The 14338-nt window shown below is 36.4% G+C and overlaps 1 protein-coding gene across 2 annotated transcripts in view; it reads right to left on the reverse strand.

Moving 5' to 3' along the window:
- The window catches only part of LOC140339717 (SLIT-ROBO Rho GTPase-activating protein 2B-like), a 114222-nt gene that overhangs the window by 33124 nt on the left and 66760 nt on the right, over positions 1–14338 (reverse strand). Inside the window, exons 16-18 of one of the 2 annotated variants that reach the window (XM_072424527.1) lie at positions 9940–10074; positions 3066–3171; positions 370–591 (exon numbers count right to left, since the gene is read on the reverse strand). In XM_072424527.1, coding sequence (XP_072280628.1) covers positions 370–591; positions 3066–3171; positions 9940–10074 — 463 coding nt within the window. Of the gene's footprint in view, positions 1–369; positions 592–3065; positions 3172–5172; positions 8813–9939; positions 10075–14338 lie in introns of those variants that run through there. The other variant, XM_072424535.1, reaches the window with a different exon arrangement.

Below are 14338 nucleotides of genomic sequence, written 5' to 3' on the forward strand. Positions count from 1 at the left end.
CCCCCCCCCAGTTTTGGGGAAGAAAAAGTGCGTCTTATACTGCAAAAAATACGTTAAAAAAGGCTGTTCTCTCAACTATTATCTAACTGTAAAGTGCTTCCAACAAGTTTCATACAAAAATTTTTTTATTGCATCAACCTGATAGTGTTTCACTTTTTAACCCACTCATGCTTTCCACTATCTCTATCATAAAACCTCTATGCACAAAACTGATCATATCCAGTCTTGAATAGCAAAGTACTGTGGATATTAGGGCACCCATTAGCATATATTGCCATTCACGAACTGCAAGACATGCTATTAGAATTTTAGAGAGTTCTAGAATATGAAATGGATCTCAATTATCACCTTTTTTTTTTTTTTACATACCAATCATCGTTGAGACCCCCAAGAACATAGACAGGTCCATCTAAGCCAGAAGGACTAGGGAAGATACTGTCCTTCTGCATGATGATGGTTTTGATTAGTTCGTTGACATGAGACTGGCAGGACACTTGATCATGATGGTCAGGAACACACATCAGGGAAGGGCCAAAGCAAATTGCCAGGTTATAAGGGTCCATCATATTATCATCACTAAACTGGGAGATACTGAAAAAAAAAAAAAATTTAAAACCTGTAAACAAATGTTTATTTCTTCCAATTCGGACAAGAGAAAGTTTGAGATGTTAGATAAAAAAAACTTTTATATTAAAAAAAGAAAAAAAGGACTTTCTCCAGCAAGAGATGAAACAGATCTTTATAGTACATGCAAAACATGCAGTAAATGCTAGTTGTCAAATAGTGGTCCATATAAAACACTAACAGACCCCAAAGAACAAAAAGATAACAATTATAAACATTTTTTTCAACTAGACAATGACTAATAAACCTTATTCTTTGAGACTACATGCTGCAGTAAAATTATAGTGTTTAGGGGTACTCAAAATACATCAAAGGTATTCAATTAATGCCTAGATAACAGCCACAGTTGAACCCTAGCTATGACATGAAAGGCTGAAGAAATGACTAGACAGCACCACCAAACTGATTTGTTGGTAACTTACGAGGACTCGTACAGTCCTATCATTCAATGGCCCAAAACATAGGGGTGTATTTATATTTTTTTTTTGACTGTGGATTTGATCCTTTTAGTTATTTTATTTGCTTTCCCTGCCAGCTTCACTTTTTCTTGTTCCTGATGTTTCCTTCGCCCCCCCCCCCCCCCCCCCAAAAATTAAAAAAAAAAAGCATGTAATTTTGTCCAAGATTATTGGTAAAATATAAGCTGGAATAGCCAATTGTTAACATTGGCTATTGCCTGCTGCTGCAATTTTGGGCCTGATTTATTAAAACTCTCCAAGGCTGAAGATACACTTTCATCAGCTGGGAACTTGGGTGATCCAGCAAACCTGGAATGGATCTAGTCCAGCATTGAAAACATTTGCTAACAACTTAAGAAACCTATTCCAGATTTGCTGGATTACCCAGGTCACCTCAGGCCCTTTAAGTCAATTGCAAAGCCCCTAAACATAATAAGAAAAAGGGGGGTTCAGGAGGACCTACAGGAGCATTTCTCAAGTAAAAAAATATTTTTGAGAAATTGCAGTTATTTTTTTTACAGCAACCAGGGGGTTAATTAGCATTGGAATGGTGTTAACTTGCATCCCAGTGTTAGCAGACACAATAGATTTTTTTTAAATCAATCTGAATTATTTCTGTAAATGTGCTCCTTTCACACACTAATTAATATTAAAATAATACAAAAAAAAAAAAAACTATTGTATTGCACTGGGTGACTGTTGTAGTACAAAATAACACAATGTAAAATAACGGTAACATTTATAACACAGCTGTGGGATGTGTTTTTTTTTCGATTCGGTGAGCTGTTCTGCAATTTTATTGTAACTCTAATGACCAAGACAAACTCTGCAGTTGTTTCTTTCTGCATATCAAAGCACAGATTGCTCCAGAAGTTAACGAATGTCTAGGCTCCATCAAGCTTTTTTTTTTGCTTTGTTTGTGATGAAATCACAGTGGGGATTTTATACAGTAACTGACGCACATGCTGTGATTTATTAAAATAATGTACCTGTCCTGACTTGCATACAAATTCAACGTAAGAACAAACCTACAGTCCCTTTCTAGTATGTAACCTGTGGACTATCTGTATGCGGATGGGCACCCGCCTACAGCTTCTTCACAGCTGTAAAAAAAGAATAATTATAGTATAGGATGTAGCATTGGGTGATGGCTAAAACTAATAAAAGTGGCTTACATTAAATGTGACTTAAAGCGGACCTAAAGCAAATCGACTGACCTATATGTGTTCTACCACAGGATGCCACCATTTTCCATTCTTCTTTCTAGGGGCAATCTTGATTGGCCATGTTGGGAGAAGATATCCCCCAGGTGCAGGCCCATGAGAGTTCATTATTCCCCCATACAATAAAGGGAAGCTGGGATTGTTGGGTTTCCCTGGCAATCAAAGCTAAAACTGCTCCGACAGAAAAGTCTGTGATGACACCAAGGAGTTTTTTTCCCCCCCTCATATTGCTAACCGGACTCACATAACCTAAAGGGTTCTGTTAATTTCTGGTTGTGGTGGTCCAGAGTGACAATGAAGGTATTCTGAGGAAACAATTTCTTGTAGTCTAAAAGGAAAAAATGTTGACAACTGTACATCCACCAACACTGGTGGTTTATCAAGCAGGAAAAGGAAGAGCATTTCTTCCAGTTCCCAATTGTGAACTAGCAAATGAAGACATTTTATGACTAAATCTATCTAAGAAGGCCTTCTGAAATCAAACATACCAACTTGTATTGGTGATCATTTATATCTTTTGAAAGTGCATGATATTTGGGGTGCTTTGGCATAATCCATTTGCTGTCAATAAATATTGATACAAATTACCTTTAAACACTGTATGTGTTTGACAGGATGCACCGTGCATTTTATTAACTGTTGTAAGCATTTGTGTAAATTATTTTTTAAATAACTTTTTAAAAAGTATAAGATATTTCAATGCACATGTTAAATCAAAAAATAATCAAAAATCTAATTATGCAGCAAACTGAAAACTCACTAATTAAGGAAGCCAAACAGGTATCTCATGAGCACAAGAGTGGAAGAAGGGAGGTCCAGAAGAATCTTGCGGATATGGGAAGCTCGTTCTTGCACGTTGTCTAAAGCTGAAAACCACAAAAATCAAATTACATTTTCAATGATTTACATTTTCTCCTTTGTTAATGCAAGAGCCAACTAAAACAGCAAATCGACTCAAACAGCAATATATCTCATTTCAGTAGCATGCTTAAAGGGATAAGCAGAATAATAAATTTAGCTTCCTGAATTACAGAATTTTTAATTATAATAGCAAATAAGTTTGCTCATATTTTAAGCCAATATCCAAGTGGACAAAAAGAGGGGAATTGCTTTGCCTTCTACAATACAGTATATAGCCATCTGTTATCCTATTACCATGTGGTGTCTGAAAATGATTTTTCCCACTGCACATAATTGCATACCAATAATCATGCACAGTAAACAACAAAGATACAAACATAGATCATAAAGAGAAGCTCATATGTTTGTCCACTTAGGTACCAGAAGCATTGGACAGAAGATCTCCTGTCCTGGGTCATTTACCATCCAGGTTTCACAGCGTGGGACCCACAAAAGATCTTAAAGTTTGCTCATTTTCTGCCACTCTGTTATATTTCATATGCCAGGTTGTACATTCCTTATTCCACAACCCAAAATTGGCCCTGATTTATTAAAGCTCTCCAAGGCTTCAATAAATCAGCAAACCTAAACTATACTGTACATGGATCATACAAACCTAATTATTACTGCCACAATCTTCAGTTCATTGCCTATCATGGCAGGTAAGGGTTTGTACAATAGTTATTTTTTTAAGTCACGGAGACTTAACATTTTTAACTATGGAGCCTTTGATTTTAATGAATCCCTGTGTGTGTGTCATTACTACATATATGCACGGTAGACAATGCAGAGTCATGCGTGCGTGTTACAAAGTAGTTAGGTGAACAGGTTTATGATATTGTTCTGGCGTGTACACACCATTATTGGTACCCTTTGGAACTAAATAGTTACTAAACATGCTTTATGAATAGAAAAAACTAATGGGGTCCATTTAGTAAAGGTACCATCACAGATGCTTAAAAAACTTTAGTACCAGATTTAAAAAATTTTTTTATGGTCATATAAAGTACAACACCTGTCCAAAGACTTTTAACCACCAAAGCTCAAGGTGGACTAGGGGTTCCAGACCTAACAAGATTTAACCTCGTGGTCTATGCTAAACTCATAATAAATGGACAGAGATTAAAACGTTTTGGCAAGTCCCTGTAGACCCGAACACAATGCTTTGGGACTATGAGAACGGGACCTTCTGGACCCCATCAAATGCAACCACAATATCTGGTGGCAATGTAGAGATAAGGCTGGCCTTTCCTCTGCATTGCTTGCTGTTTATGTCCTGAATATTCAGCACATCCCCGATAGTCTAACTACTGAATATACTCTACCCAGGCGCCAGAGAAAAAATGTATCAAGTAGGCCAATTGGTATCACCGATAGACGGAAGTTTCTATTCGTTTTCTGAGCTCCAGAAAAGATAGCGTTACATACTAATACCGCACTATGCACAATCTCCATCCAGGTATTTTCCTTTAACTCTGTTCGAGCAGCTATTTAGGCTAAGTCCTCAGATAAATCTACTATTTTATAATATTTATAGTAATAATATAGTAATGTAATATATTTTTTCAGTAATTTACAAAATAATCACCAATATCACAATAGCTGGACCAATCAGACATTGCTACATGCAATTATAGGAAGCAACAAATGGGAGGGACCACGAGCTACCACATAAGGTAGGGTTGATTATTCTAGACAGGGCTAGAAAAATCTTTGTCTTTGGCTTGAGCAACTCCTTACCTTCTATCTTTTTCCTCCCTCTTACACTTCACCTTCCCTGCCCCTCCCCCTTTCACTCCCTTTGGTATTAGGTTATCCTCCTTCTAAACTGATAGCCTTCACCTCTCCTATTCCCAATCATTCAGTATTTTAGCAGAATACCAACTGACTGAATATCTCAAGTAGACAATGACAACACACACTGAGTTTTTGTGTGATTCAATCAAACAATATACTGTCAATATGTCACATTGTCAGTAGTTTTCCAATTTTATTGTTGGTAAACATATAAGCCAACACTCTTCTGACATGTGAAGCCTTTTTAATTAAACAATTCAGGGTTATTTATATACAGTTTGTTTTATGTTTGGGCGATGCCTTTCTACTTGGTTCTTACAATTGTTCTTTGTAAATTTGCACATGCTTTAATTTAAAAATTCAATAAATAAACAATATAACAAAAAAAAAAAAAAAGAAACAAAAATAAATTTTAAAAGGGAGGAGTCTGGAGAGAAACTAACAGGATATTTATGAACTCATCTCAAAATATTTTCAACAGTTCAACAGCAGACAATTAGCAAAAAATTCTCATCCAATTATTGCCTTAGGGTTCGTTCGATTTCATTCATGGACTGTTATTACAAGTGAAGGGGAGAGCGTGCAGCTCCATAAAGCAGAACAGCCCTGTATGTACAGTGCTTGTTCATGCGTTTTTCAGTCTATTGTCGTTGCAAGGGATCGTGAAAGATCCGTTACAATGACAAACATTTTACATGGTATATAACGTCAGATAAAAATTGTTGGATAACAAACAATTAACGTCAGATTAACGATTATTTTGAATGATCATATAGTGCAAGATTCTGTACATGTTTAAACAATAAGATCGTTCACAGATAATTGCCAATAATGTACAGACACTAGATGCGATCCTTTGAAGGTCGCAGGAAATGACATGTATAGGAGAAAGTGACGTTAAGGAAATCAGGGCTCTGAGTGATACAAAAAGAACCTGCTCATGAATGATTAGTCATTTTGCCAGGAGACATTCGTCCTGAACACTGTTTAAACACTTCTCCTTGCAAAATGCCTTTCCACGTGTTCTCAGGTAAAAAGAAAGCAGCCCTTGCAATGGTTTATTTGCTAAGTGAAGAACAAGATGAACGAGATGTGCAAGGACAACTTGTAGAGAAGTGCAGAGTGTGATGTAAACATTGGTTGATGAACCGTGACACCATTTCCCATGTGAATCTCCTACATGAACTTTGCTGGACATCCCCAGAGGACTAAAATGCGAATGTCGGATGTGTGCTTTCAAAAATTACTTAACACACAGAAGGACTTTTTCTCCAGAAACAAGATACCTGCATGAGAAAGTCTATAACAGCTGAACAGAGTCCCAATGTTAAGAAACTTTGCCACTGAAAGATCTCTGCAAGACATGAAGTTCTCTACTTGGATGTCACCGCAAGCCAAATCATCCCTGGGACATATGCAGCAATTATCGAATGCTTAAAAGATGAATACATGAAAGTAGGTATCTAATACAATTATTACACAAAGTAATATACACATTTGGTTAATATAAAAAAATATAACATTGAACAAAGTGCAACTGTAAAACTGTAGAACATACAAATTCTAATTAACAGTACAAAGGGAAAACTATTATGCAGCAGCAGCAACATCAACAAAAGTGCATAAAACAAATTTGAAACATTCACCATTACAAATTGGTATATTGGTGGTTTTCATTGCCAAAACTATAGTCATTTGGCTGAACCGAGAAAGGGCCGAGGCGAGGCTCATATTGGTGGGATGGAGGTGAGGCTGCTGATATGGAGAGGGGAAGGAATAAGTAGGATAGTGTGGGTTGAATTGATGCATCAACCCTTAGTTAACCACATGGGTTATGTCAGGAGTTTCATCCAGGCTCTGTGTACTCATCCCTGCGTCATTATCTCCCAGACTGGACACTGATTGATGACCTTCCTTGTGATCAGAGGTAAAAGCTAGCAGATTGAAGTACCGCAGTTTAGGCACATACACATCCTCTGCGCCAGCACCTGACCACTATGAAGCTTCGACTATTTAGTTCTTTCTTGAACACAAGTGCGCAAGTTTTGTATTTAGCACTTCACGTAGTTGATGTTGGTGGTAGGATTTATGGTTTTGCACAGCTCCACTATTGCATTGTAGGCCTTCATTTTAAGATGCCAAATGGAATACTCCCCTGACTTCACTATCCACAGACATGGATAGGATCTGTACAGTTCAGATAAACTCACAAATGAAGTCTAGGTTGTTAAATGCATCATAGGCCATGATCCCTGCAAAAAAAAAAAAAAAAAATGCATTAGTCATTTTTTAATGTAAACCATACGCTCAAATAAAAGACTAGCAAAGCACCAACACCTACCTTATGAAAATGCTCCGCGAACTAACATTCTCGACAAAATCATTAAAACGAAGGCTCATACGAATGAACAATACCCAGAAATATTTGCGTTTCCTGACCTGTGACATTATTTCCTGTTTTTCTGAGCGATACAAAACATGCCACAGCCGAGTCAACACAGAGGCACAAAGGAGGAGAGCAACACCTATGAGCCATAGTGAAATGGAGAGTGGTGAGCATTCTGGACAAGGGTGACTACGATAGCAGACACCTATTATAATTTTAACTGGGGGTAATATTAATTAGTGAGGATTGGTCGTGGAGAGGGGTGGTTGTGGGGGAAAACTGAATTTTTTTTGATTTTAGTAATTTGGGTGCTTTTTGTTTTAGCCCGATGCGCTGGAAAGGAGACAGTGAATCTTGATCCGGGTATGCACCTAGAAGGAAGAGATATAGGTGAACTTTGGTAGTATTTATCATGTAATAATTTTTTTTTCTATACTCGTTTACATTTGAGATGAAGCTGCACCACCTGATGCCCTAATAATTTCTGAAGGAAAGCAGGAAATTCTGGAGTCACATCAGGGCACATGGACAACATTGTCACTATGAGGACAGGGAAAAACATAAGGTAATCATCAATATATTGTGCATGCAGAAATACCCCCGTTCTTGTATCACCTGGAAACTTACCTGTGAAAAATCTGGAAACTCACTATGCTTTTTCATTTTTACCCAAACAGGTCACATCTCAAAAAAAAACGTGCTTCGCAGGATTGAGACTGCACAGCCGTGCATGCTTCAAAATATGTCACAGGCGCTGAGGGCTGCAGAACGAGAGCTGATGGCTCTCAAAAGAGAAGTGAGGCACAATTTGAATAGTCTTTTTATATGTCTATGTATATACTTTTGTTAGTTTGGTGTGTTTTTTACCCATGTTTTTTTTTATATTCCATTTTGTAAATAAAAAAAAATGTTTTACAAAATGATGATTTATAATAATACACACACACACATACAGTTTTTGTGTAGTGGTGTGTTGCTATGAACAAAGCGCATGCACACTCAGTACAGTTACAGTCAGTACACGACTGTAAGCACAATAGATAGGGAACGATCGTCGCACGAATGGATCCGCCAAGATGGTCAGTCCTTTCCAACGTCAACCCTTGTTCATCTGCGTTGTTGGCCTGTAGTTGTGCACTTTTTTGTCATCGATCATTGAACGATTGGTGGTTTTTTGTTCTGTTGACATAGATGATTATCTGATGTGTGTATTGTAACCTTAGGGCTGTACTTTTCAATGTGTGCTATAGCTTGTTTCTCTATAAGGTTTGGGCACAGTGCAAATTAAAAGGACACAAGATCTGGTTACTGCCAAAGCAGAAAAATAAATAACTTTCCATACTACTGTTTCTGAATGAATAAACAGATTACCAACATACATGATGAGAGGAAAGAAGACGGAGCTGTGTCCCCTCAATGAATTACTGAAAAAAAAAAAGGATAATATGGCAAGTACAAAAGAAAAAAAACCCTATTTTCAGCCAGCATTTATGGAACTGCAGCCCTGTAGAGTCTATAAAATGTATGGAACTGGGAGGAAGTATCTTGGTGCTGAAAGCCCAAAAGTTGCTTACTACCTAAATAGTATAAGAATTGATGGGGAATAAAAGCACCTAGTGCTTAAATGTGTGCTACTAACAAGACATCGGATGATGCTGTCCTGACAATGGGACTGTTAGGACTTTTGGTTCCATACTAGATGTGTGCTGATTACGAGGATCACTGGCACATGGTGCTACCCTGACATGGAATACCAGGATCCTTGTATTCCTATTTTGTGCACTGTTGGAACTCTGATCCACACTTTTTACATTCCCCCCCCTTTATCCTGGTTTCTCTTGGCCTGTTATGTGAAATATGAAATTTTTCTGTAAATGCCTGTAACATCAAGTCATGTTCCAGTGTTTTCCAACAAATGCTGGGAGAAAGGTAAAAGAATTTAAATTTGAATATAAAACAAGCACCTAAACTGACTAGGCATCACACAGACTTCATTTCATGCATGTTAAAACTGTTCTCTCAGGGACTGTACGAACCATATAGATTGTAAAATTGGTTTCTTTTAAACTTTTTACGAACCCCAAGTTTACCCTAAGTGGTCTTAATTAACAATTTTTCTGACCTTTAATAAACATTTTATCACTTCATTAACTTTAGTGCCACATTAAAATAGGGCTGAGATGGTAATCCTAAAAATTAAAAGGTATTGTACTATGAATTACAATAAATGTGCAATCAATTAAAAAAATGTTTCCTATACTATTTTATCTCACTGTACAAATACTAAATGGATCAATACTGACAAACGTGTATGCAAAAAATTACACTAGAAAAAAAACCTCAATCCAGAGTTGGCACATGGCAAGAATTAACCATAGATAATCAGGGAAAAAGAAAAAGGTTCTTATCAAGTAAGCAGCAACTGGTTGGTAAAGTCTACACTTAAAAATTTGAACTGTTTATGTTTTATGATGATGTAATATCTCTTAATGTATAAAGTGCTATGGCAGCTTGATGAACCAGGCATGTAGAATAAAATTCAAGCACTTACAAACACAACTCAAGAGGTCAGGAAAGATTTCTTTTGGAAAAAGAGGTGGAGAAAGCTCCCGAAAGTAAAGCTTAAGAACACCAGCCACAGAATCCAAATCATGGTCATTCTGATCTTCTTCTAGGGGGTCCTCTCCTGTAAATAATAAAGTAAAAGTCAAAATTTAGGAGAGGCTGTGAAAAGTATGCAAATTTATCACCAAAACGTATCCTTATAGTTGTAGTCACATCAAGGGGGGCTAGTTGATTTGTTCTAGAACCGTGTTTCTTAGCAAGGGTTCCGTGTAAGCCTAGGGTCTTCTCGGGGTTTCTTGATCAATGAGCAATTTAGGTCTCTCGGGTCAGTTTGATAGCCAAAATGAATAATGCATCTGTAAGGGTGGCATCCCTCTCAATTACCAGCATCGTATATGTTCCTACTGTCCACTACTCTAATGTACTGTGCATTGTGGAAAAAGTAATTATAGCAGGGGTCACTGAAGAGTTCGAAGTTATTTCAAGGGGTTCCCCATGTTAAAAAAAAAAGTTGAGAAACACTGCTCTAGATCTACATCAAGTACAAGTAAATATAACGGTTATTTTTTGTGTACCCAAACAAGTAATGTATCTTTTTCATGTGGCTTTTTCAACATGGTGGACATGTATAAAGGGTGTGCCAACTATAGAATTGTTTTTGCTGCTATTCATGGAGATAAAGGTAAATACTTATTGCTTATCATTATATTGCAATATTTAGCTTATTATATACTTAAGAGTGGCGGCTTGGTTTGTTTTTTGACATTATTTGTACTGAAAAATGTTATTAGCACATATAAAATTCTCTGGGTCCTTGGAATATGTTGTTTTTGTAGTGATGAACAGTCAACAGTCAAGTAATTGAAAAATTGCAGGTTTTGTCTTCTGAGATTGCTTGAAATGTATAAACTCTAAAGTGAATGACTTCACATGTAAGATGATTATGTTTTGTAGGTTCTAAAGGGCACTCATCCTAAATAGGCCTTTAAATTGGCTACCAGGTTAGATCCTAGATATGCTACAATAAGCTCCATGTAGAAAGAAAAAAACACACCAAAACACAGGATTCTGTAAAAAGTGAATCTTAAATTTAAAATTCACAAGTAGGTACAGCAAAATCTATAAATATATTGGATTGTTTCAAGGTTTACCATGGCATAAATTCACTACTACATCAACTGTATGTAACATGTGTTTAATATTTGTAATTCATTTTATAAGAAGTTTAAACTTTGAAAACCTTTTAAGTAACATGTTAATATACACAAAGTTACCAATGTAAAGTGATTTTTATAACATGGGAAAATATTCCTTAGTTTTTATTATCTGCTTGCTAAAGTGGAGTTATTTACATTTACATTTACCTTGCTGCTTAGTGGTCTGCTTTTTTATTAGGCCATGAGAATGAAGTGGACAATCTACCAATTCAGATGGCTTCCATTTAGGCTCTCTGGATCATATTTACCTATTTTCTATTTTTTTCACTTGCATCTACCTACCACTCTTGCTAGGATATTTTTAATCCACATTTCCAAAGAAGCCTGTAAAAGCCTGCAAAGCCTACCACACTTATAGTAAATGACAGGTTAGACTCTGCTGGAGTGGGCCTCTCAGGTTCTGCTTACCACAAAGACTTGTGAATTTCCAGGATTTATTAATTTGGATTCACACATTTCATTGCAAACAAGTTTTCCTAAAGAACAAGCTGCTTGTACTCCAGTGCCTCTTCTGTATCATCAATAGCAGAGAGAGCTAAGGCTAACCACCTAGGAACCACAACACGAAGGGCGGAACTGACTAGTGGTCCAGAAGACAAATAAACTGCCGCTTTAACAATGTATCTGCACAGCATGTAAGAAATTTTTTGTAGGTTCATGATGTTTCAGTCCACACCAACACCATACACAACAATTATATCGAGGCCACTAAAAACAGCAGTGTTTGTTTTTTCCCCATATAGCTAAACTGCAAAAGGCAAATTCGTCCTCGTTTTAAATTCAATAATAGACACATCCTGGAGACATTTTTTAGTTTCGAGATCTAGGCAAAATAAAAATATAGTTTATTGTTAATAGCTAAAAATTATCTACTTACCTGATATTTGAGTATTATTTGTGGATATGTCATATGGTTAAAAAGGCTATAGTAAACTACACACCAGCAAGTTTAAGAAAAAAAAACATTCTAACAGACTTATATAGCAGTATGTAAATTGGATTTTCATACCAGTTCTTGTTACCTAGGACCTCACTAGTATTAAAAATATTGATAAATTTAGTAGACAAATATACTAATAAAACAGAAATGGCTAGAAAAGGCCAGGCACATTAGGACAGAAAAGGGCACAGAGAACAGGAATAAGGAATACTTGTTTTGGAAATTTTTATGTTAACATGAAAGGCCTTCCTTAATCAAACATTTATTTAAATGATGCAAAAGCAAAGTGTAAATTGTCATAGCAAATCAGAAAAGGAGCGCACAAACTGCAGTAGAGATCAAAGAATTAATGTCCGCATAGGACTTTTGTGAAAATTACAGAATTGCTATTAAAAATATGTAAAACCTGCTGAATATTCACTGTAACAGGAGGAAATTGGGGAAAATGTTATCTACTAATATGCATTTTATTAAATTTGTTATATGTACTCCCTCTATTCTTTTTTTGTACTCTGTCTATCCTTTTTTAACTTATATTACAGTTTTTAGTTTTCCATTCTTCTCTTTTACTAAGTTTTTTTTAGAAAGATATATACAGCAGATAAAAAAATATATAAAATAGCTAAGACAGAAAAAAAATGTGTATTAAAAATGAAAGATCAAAGATCTGTGGGATGCGAGTTTGTTTTTTTTTTCTAGTTTAGTTTTGTTTTAATAATAATGCAGAAAAAGAATATTCATTTTTAAGAGAATCTACTCAACCACGTAAATGGAGCTTTTAAGGTCCCAAACCATCATTTGTAATAGGTAAGGAAAGTGCTGTTGGTAAAAATGCAGGCCTGGGATCAATTAAACACTGAAATATTTTATTTTAGTAAGGTACCAAGAAAAGGGGAAAGCCCAATGCAGAGATTGCCATTCATTATTGTCATTTAAACTGATTTTGTTAGACAGGTCAAAGTGATTCAGTTCTGAATGAATCTTATCAGATTTGGAAGGGAAATCTGTGGATTGTTGACTAAAAAAGTTTTGCCAATATGTACCCCCTGAGTTCATTCTGATTTCACAGGGGGGGGAAAAAGATTGTAAACTCCACATAATAGCGAGTGAGAGTGGAGATCCTTGTCTTGTACCATTTTGGATTCGTAAAGGAAAACAACCATTAACATCATTAGATCTGAGGAATGCTGGTAAAAAAGCCTTAATCCATGACAGCATATAATCACTAAGCCCTAATGCCTAAGAAAACGTTTTGAAGTTCAGTCCACCCTGTCATAAGTCTTTTCAGCATTCGTTGATAGCATGAGACTGGCTTGCTTGAGTTTTTTTTAAAACACAAATGATTATGGAGTGTTATATATGTAACAGAATATATAATATTCATGAGGCTTTCGGTGGGTGTAACGGAAGACTCCAGAAAAAAGTTCCCATTCGGAGCGCATTCTTCCGGAAATAAGGCGTTCTGGAAGCAACGTCAGCTACACACGGTTTGTGGTTCTGGAGGTTTGGCTGAAATGAGGGAGTAGACGGTCCCACTAATCATGTAGGATGCTGCTAGGATCAAATATAGGAGGAACAGGCAAAAGATTGACACTTTGAGGAAAACACAAATGAGGAAAGGAAGGAAAAAAAACAGGAAAAGGGTAAATGAATTAAAAGATAGCTAGTTGCAATTTTATAGGACTATCCTATGAAGTGACTTGTTATTAAGATATAAAGGTGGAAAGTATTTGTTGGAAATTCATTGATACACTCCATGGTGTTAAGAAGATTGCTTAAGTAGAAGACTAATATAATTAAAAGATTTTATTAAGTAGAGCACTGGGCTGACTTTTCATTGGGGTACAACCTGTATGCCAGGGATAGTCTGCACGTAAATGAAAGGGGGTCTGCTGTGCTATGGGAAAGATTTGGGGGAATGGTGGAGGGATATTTAAACTAGGACAGAAAGGGGGGTGGAACAGTTAAATAAGGTGGCAGAAAGGTCACTAGTGGAGGGTGGATTGGGGAAAGTTAGGGGAGGGTTATGGATAATTGTAAGAAGCTTCCCATGTTACAAACAAACACTGGAATGTGCAGTACTAGTTGTACTAAAAAAAAAAACGAATTTGGCAAACAATGATGGTAAAAGCAGCAATAGTTAAAAGAGCCTGTTCACCAATGCTAGAAGTCTGGCAAACAAAATAGAGGAATTGGAAGCCTTAACGAGTGAGGAAGATTATGACTTC

The sequence above is a fragment of the Pyxicephalus adspersus genome, chromosome 1 (genome assembly GCF_032062135.1).
Source record: "Pyxicephalus adspersus chromosome 1, UCB_Pads_2.0, whole genome shotgun sequence".
Classification (NCBI taxonomy): domain Eukaryota; kingdom Metazoa; phylum Chordata; class Amphibia; order Anura; family Pyxicephalidae; genus Pyxicephalus; species Pyxicephalus adspersus.